The sequence below is a fragment of the Triticum dicoccoides genome, chromosome 4B, assembly GCF_002162155.2.
Source record: "Triticum dicoccoides isolate Atlit2015 ecotype Zavitan chromosome 4B, WEW_v2.0, whole genome shotgun sequence".
Lineage (NCBI taxonomy): Eukaryota > Viridiplantae > Streptophyta > Magnoliopsida > Poales > Poaceae > Triticum > Triticum dicoccoides.
The window spans coordinates 611,013,637-611,021,018 of record NC_041387.1 but is presented as its reverse complement, the minus strand read 5'-3'; the positions used below and the strand labels follow the sequence as shown (position 1 = coordinate 611,021,018).

The 7,382-nt window shown below is 48.2% G+C and overlaps 1 protein-coding gene across 1 annotated transcript; it reads left to right on the top strand.

The window, feature by feature from the left end:
• Nucleotides 1–504: 504 nt before the first annotated feature.
• On the top strand, nt 505–2,214 carry LOC119291747 (xyloglucan galactosyltransferase KATAMARI1 homolog). The gene has a single exon (XM_037570558.1). The coding sequence runs from the start codon at nt 537–539 to the stop codon at nt 1,962–1,964; it is 1,428 nt and encodes a 475-aa protein (XP_037426455.1). The 5' UTR covers nt 505–536; the 3' UTR covers nt 1,965–2,214.
• Nucleotides 2,215–7,382: the final 5,168 nt, after the last annotated feature.

The window sequence follows — 7,382 nt, the reverse complement described above, 5'->3', positions numbered from 1 at the left end:
AAATATTTAATGTACACATTATGATATGCCGATTAAAAAAGTCGAGTGAGCTAGCCTTGGCTTAAGGCTAACTTTCATCCAAGCTGCAAACGAAGGCAAATCTTTGAGTCAAACGAGGATCAATTTCCAGTGGCTCACAACGCTCGAGCTTTTTCTTACTACCTACTGGTAGCAGCGAACCTTGGTTGAAATGGCACGACGAAACCAGGTTACTCCGTTGGCAATTAAATTAACATGGAGATACTTTCTCGCAAAAAAAAATTAACGTGGAGAACTGGAGATACTGACTACGCATTTATCACCCTGGTGTCAACGCTAATCTCTGTCCTGCTCGGTGCAGTATCAAACAAGCAATGAATACATGCATCCCCTCTTCTCGGTCAAACGACTATACAAGTGGTCTGCGAGTCACAGACTGACAGTTCGATGTTTCTATTGGCTATAGTAGCATCCCATCTTTACGAGTACTACCACCAACCAGTTCACAAATTACAGCACTGGTGGTCAATAGCGTCTCGCCATTTTCACGCTTCAGGATGCGTCAGCTAGCCAAACCCGGCGCAGCCAAAGGGCAGCCGCGCCGGGCCGTCGTCGGAGCCAAGGAAAAGGCGGTGGCCGGCTCATTCCGGCGGCTGTGCTTCGCTGCCGTCCTCGCGGTAACCTTCTTCCTGTACTACCGTTTCTCACAGCTCGACGACCCGTGCCGGGGACGGTACATCCACGTGTACCCGTTGCCACCGCGCTTCAACACCGACATGACGCGCGACGCCTGCCGCGGCGATAACAACGGCGGCGGGCGCTGGCCCGCGGGCATCTGCGAGTCCATCGACAACGCCGGCCTCGGCCGGCCGCTCGCGGACCCGGCCGACGGCGTCCTCACCGGTGAGGACGGGTGGTACGGCACGCGCCAGCTCGCTCTCGACATCATCTTCCACAACCGGATGAAGCGGTACGAGTGCCTCACCAACCACACCGTCGTGGCCACCGCCATCTTCGTGCCGTTCTACGCCGCCCTCGACTTCGCCCGCTACGCCGGCCAAGACAACGTGACGCGGGACGCCGCGTCGGTCGACCTGGCGGAGTGGCTCAAGTGGCGGTTCCTGGACGACCGGCAACGGCCCCAGGATGGCCACGACAATTTCCTCGTCGCCGGGAGGACGGCGCGGGACCTGGCGAGGGATGGCGGCAACTCCGGCGGCCCGAACTGGGGCACGAACCTCCTCGCCAGGCCGGTCGGCCGGAACCTGTCGGTGCTCGTCTTGGAGTCGTCGCTGGCGCCGAACGCGAGCGAGTTCGCCGTGCCGTACCCGACCTACTTCCACCCCAGGACAGACGCCGACGTGTTCGGGTGGCAGGACAGGGTGCGCGGCCTGCAGCGGAAGTGGCTCATGGCGTTCGTCTCCGACAAGCCGCGGGGGACGGACAACGCAGCAACGGCGACCATCCACGACCATGTCATGGCCCAGTGCAAGGCGTCGGACGCGTGTGGGCACCTGCAGCCGGACCCGGACTGCGCCACCGGGACCGACCACGGCCACTGCCACTCCCCTGTCAAGGCCATGCGGCTGCTCCAGAGCGCGACCTTCTGCCTGCATCCACCGCCAGGCGGCTCACCCCCGTCGTACACGCGGCGGTGGGTTTTTGACGCGATGGTGGCCGGGTGCATCCCGGTCTTCTTCCACCCGGCGTCAGCGCACCTGCAGTACAGGTGGCACCTCCCCGAGGACCACGCCAAGTACTCAGTGTTCATCCCGGAGGCCGGCGTCCGGGCGGGCACGGCGAGCATCGAGGCCGTGCTCCGGGCGATCTCGGCGTCGACGGTGGCGCGGATGCGGGGGGAGGTGGTTAGGCTCATCCCGCAGGTGGTCTACGCCGATCCCCGGGGGAAGCTGGAGACTGTCAAGGACGCCTTCGACATCGCCGTCGACGGGATGCTCGACAGGGTGGCAAGGCTCCGGCATTAATTAATTTTCTCGCACAAATTTTGTTCTGTAACCAAGTTTTGTGGACATTTTTTGTCACGTTCAAACGTTCTTTCGCGTCCAAACCAGTCGCATGCGTAGGGATCATTGCAGCATCACACGTTGACTTGGTTTTGGCAACTATATGTAGCAAAGTACTACTACCCCGCATATGGTTGAGTCACTTGACTGTGTTTTGTCTATGACTGTGAAAGGGCAGTAGATATTTTTCTCTGACAATTTTGGAAAAAATGGACGGAAAAAGAAATTATAAAGAAAAAAACACAAAATGAAAACGAACTAGAGCTTGAGGATGTAGGGGAAATTTAGAACAAATCATCACTTCACTGTACTACTTTGACTGTGTCTTGAGCACGTGAGGCTCCGTCTCCCACGGTCTCGTGCTCGACGTTGCGTAATTAGCAAGTGGTAAACAGTGGATTACGGGATTCATCGAGATGCTTAATTTATCAGGTACTCCCTCCGCCCAGAAATACTCGTCGGCGGAATGGATGTATGTAGATGTATTTTAGTTCTAGATACATTCATTTTTGTACATTTCTTCGACAAATATTTTCGGACGGAGGGAGTATATGAGGGGATTGAAGTGGTGAAAGAGAAAAAAAAACGTGAGATGCGTATTCTACCGATCGGCGATTCTTTCAACTTGGCGACGGCACCTCACCGTCTTCCTTCATTTCACCCGGCCCGCAGTTCATATTCCGAGCCTTAAGGGCATCTTCAAGGCAATGCAAGGGCAAATCCTATTTGACGCTGCAGGCGCCCGTTACTCTGTAAGCAAAAAATTGTGCAGCGGTCGTCTTCGAACCCGCGACCTCTGTGTTCGAAGAGAACGGCACTAGCCATTTGACCATCCAAGCACGTTGTCAAAAGCATTCCTTTTCAGCTTGTTATTTCTTCCTTCCATCGTGGTTTTCCTTCTGGACGTTTGCATTCGGTTTTTCATTATTTTTTTCTTGCTTTTCTCTTTTTCTCTTTTTTGAATGCGTGGATTCTTAAAAAAATCATGAACTTTTTTCTTCAAACCCGATGAACCTTTTTTACGAAATACATGAACTTTCCCTCATATCCATGAACATTTCTTCAAAATCGGTGAACTTTTTTCAAATTTTGATTTTTTTTAAAATGGATGAACTATTTTGCAAATTCGATGAACTTTATTTCAAATTCAATGAACTTTTTTTAAATTCAGTGAACTTTTTTCAAAAATTTGATGAACTTTTTCAAATTCAATGAACTTTTTTCAAATTTGGATGAACTTTTTCAAATTTTGATGAACTTTTTCAAATTTTGATGAACTTCTTTCGAAACATATGAACTTTTTTAACAAAATTGTGAACTTTTCTGAAAATCAATGAACTTTTTTTATTTTTTGTGAACTTTTTCAAAACCAATGAACTTTTCAAGTTGTTTTATATTTAAGTTAACATTTTATTAAAAGCAATAACTACAACTGTTTTCTGTTACTGGACACCAATACAAGGTTGGTCTAGTGGTTGTCGCGTTCGTTTCTAGACATGAGATAGTGAGTTCGAACCGCATCTCTCCCACTGGTTATTTTTCACTTTTTCATTTGTCAGCAGGTAATGGGCCAGATTCGAACCAGCCCAATCAAGAAACGTGCAGGCGTCAGGTTGTCTAACCGGCGCTGAAGGCTCCCCAATGCAAGACGCCTATATGGGCGCTTAGGGAAATAAAAAAATCTTGAAAAATTAAAAGCCCATCTAAGGGCTGTTTATTACAACGCTGAGTGCTAATTACGGGGGCGCTAAGGGCACCTCCAATGCGGGCGCTAGAGCGCTAGGATATAATCCCTGGACGTTATGCTCACTTCCTGGCCGATCCCAGGATTCTGCTTGGCATCGATGCCTACTCAGACATCGGGCGCTACAGAGATATTTACGCATCTCGTGAGAGAAAGAATCGGCACCGAGCGCCTGCCAGATCGCTGCTAGCGTTGGACGAGGAGACGCTAACAGAGTCATTAAGAAAAAATTCATTAATTTGTATTTTCTAAGCGCCTGTGCAAGCGTTTTGCATTGGACATGCCCTAAGGAAATCGGCCGCTACACGCAGCCTTCCATCTCGTACGAGAAAATAGCTCAAGCGATCGGTTCCTTTTCTAGCATCGATGTTGTAGGTAGCGCCAGGATTGGAACGCCCAACTACCCCATCGACCGGGAACTAGCACCTAGCGTTGTAGATGCCCTAAGCGCCGGTCACCTGGCCCGCAGTTTCTATTCCGCGTCTTAAGCGCCGATTATAGTATTAACTCGTTAACCGGTGCACACCCCTCCACTGCACTGTGAATGTAAATGGGATGGCCCGTGTAGGTTTTTGTTAATCGGTTTTTTCTGGAACCTTTTCAATGATTGTATTGATGGTTTTTGCTGGGTGTTTTTTCTTCTAGTTTTCCCAAGCATGTTTTTTTTTCTGGTTTTCTTGGTTTGTTTTCCATTTTTTGATTTTTCCCTTTTTTGTTTCATGTTGGTTTTCACTTTTATCAAATTTCACAAATCCATGAACTCGTTTCAAATTTTTTTTAGTTTCTATTTAGGTGGTTTTTTTATTAAAATTCATGATTGTTTTTTAAAATTCTTGAAAAAAATCAAATACAAAATTTAAAAGATTATGATTTTTTTAAAATGGGATTTTTCATTCTTGCGAACTTTTTCATAGTACGCACTTTTTAAAAGTCGTGAATTTTTTTTCAAAATCGATGATTATTTTAAAATATTGATTTTTTCTGAATCCATTAAGTTTTTTTCAACATTGTAAATTTTTGTTTTGAATTCGTAAAATTTTGAATTGTATGAACTTTTTGGATTCGTATTATTTCTCAATTTTGTTTTTTTAAAGAGACACAGTTGTCTGAGCGAACCCAATGCGTCTTGGCGAAGCGACTGGGTCGCCGTGTGAATGGGCTGGCCCATGGCTGCGGGCGTGGACGTCAGAACTAACCAAGACAACATCCGCCGTCGGGAGGAGCTTGGGAGAGCAGTGCTGGTTTAATGTTCTGGTGCTCGAAAGGGGTACTCCTGGGCCGGCCCAACTAAACTTCGTTCCATCTTCAATCGATCACAGGAAACTCCGACGGATCGTAGGAAACTCTAACGTATCTGGGGCAAGGGCATCTTCTCCACTTCAAGTTGGTGGAGTCCGACACGCTCTCTCTGAAGTTCTTCAGGGCTTCAGGCGCTCGCATGGAGTGCTGCACGGAGAGCTCGAGCAACAGTGAAAGCTCCTCCTCGAGCGATAGCGAGAAGAGCTCGAGCGATAGCGACGAGGAGGACGATGGTGAAGACGACGACGACAGTTCCCCGGGCGTCAAGATCGAGGGCGGTGGTTCCGACTCTAGCTGAAAGCTGGTAGCACCATCATCTCTAGCTCGGCGCCGGCAGCACCATCATCTCCAGCTGTGCACCCAGTGGCGTAGCTAGGGGGTGGCCAGGGTGGTCCATGGACCACCCTGGAATTTCCCCATAGCTTGTATATAGTGTAGTAAAAAAATATTTCTTTAAAAATAAATAAACTTGTGTAAATATTTCTATTGATGGACAGCCCTGGCTTATTGAGCTGGCTACGCTACTGTGTGCACCGGCAGGATGGTCTGCCGGGAGTGCTTCACCTAGGCGCTCTTTTTTCCCTGGGTTGCACTTGATGTAAACCCCGGAGAGAAGGGCTAAGAAAAATGTTATCGAGCACTTATCAATTGTCGTGCTCAAATGAACATGTACTGTTCCCCTTGTTTGTTTTTGTTTTTGTATGATTTCAAATCCGACACCCTACGCGGTTTGGAGGCTTGCTGGCGCACGTACTTGCTACAAGCGCTTCGAGGAACTGGTCCTTAGTAGGCTGTTGGTAGTGCTACCACTGGCAAGGTAACTTGCCGGTCTCAACGCAGCTACAAAGATCTTGCCGAGCGGACTCGAGGCAGGATAAGAGCGCGAATAGACATGACAAGATTTCCTCGCGTGCAGTTTTGCATATACGTACAAATCTGAACAAGGGGAAATTCCAAAATGTAACAAAGAAATTTTTAGTTGTCTTTCAACTTATTTTTCTTTATCGTACTTCTTGTTGTATGAAATGAATGCCAACGCCATCTGAAATAGTACTCCATCATCTTCCCCGAGAAATATGTACGCGAGGGATCCTTCTGTCTTTGAGAAAAAGAAAGAAGAGAAAAGAGTTGTGTGGAGACCTTGGCGATATGTTAGCCATTTCATTCAAGAAAGAATGTAACCACAACGTGACATGCATTAGTACATAAGTAAATATGCATAAAAGGTTGCAGAACACTTAGCTTTATTCACATGTGCTCAGGGTCTGCGCTTGGCTTTATACAAAGGGTTACAAGTCTTTGAGACAAAGCTTAAACAAAAGGGGTTGCCGGGACAAGGCCCGACAACTGCATCTCATGGGTAGAACTTGCAAAGATGCTCGATACTCCACGCATTTTGCACATGAACGCCATCTTTGGTCTCCAGACGAACAGCGCCAAGTCTGGTGACTTGTGCTACCCGATAAGGGCCTTCCCATTTTAGTGTCAACTTGTTTGATCCTTTGGTGGATTGAATGCACCAAAGAACAAGGTCGCCCTCCTCGAGGCTTCGAGCATGAACCTTGTGGCTATGATAGCGGCGCAAGGCTTGCTAGTAGCGTGCTGCTCGCACAGCTGCCCGAAGACATTCTTCCTCGAGGAGTACAACAACATCTTGCTATGATTGTTCTTGCTCTACCTCATCATAGGCAAGCACTCGAGGTGACCCATATATGAGTCCCGTGGGGAGCACCGCTTGTGCACCATAAACTAGGGAGAAGGGTGTTTGGCCGGTAGCTCGATTTGGTGTCGTTCTGAGTGATCAAGGAACCGCTGGCAACTCATTAATCCAGCGCCTTCTGCACTTGTGCAGCCTGTCAAAGGTTCTGTCTTGAGACCATGCAACACTTCATCATTTATTTGTTCTCATTGTTCATTGCTTCTCGGGTGAGCAATAGAAGCAAAGCAAACATTGCTCCCAAAGCTCTGAATGTACTGCATGAAGGTGCGGCTCGTGAACTGTGCGCTGTTGTTAGTGATAACTCTGTTTGGAACCCCAAAATGGCAAACTAGTCCTTTGAAGAACTTGACGGCTGATTGTGCAGTCACCTTCCTCACTGGCTCTACCTCAGGGAACTTTGTGAACTTGTTGATTGCAACGTACAAGAACTCAAAGCCCCCAGTAGCATAGGGGAAGGGGACCAAGATATTGAGCCCCTAGACTGAGAGAGTGGAATTGTTTGAAGGGCTTGTGCGGGTTGGTGTGTATTCTTTGAATGGAACTGGCATGCTTCACATCTTGTTACTAGCTCAGTTGCATCCTGGAGGGCAATGGGATGCTAAAAACCTTGTCGGAA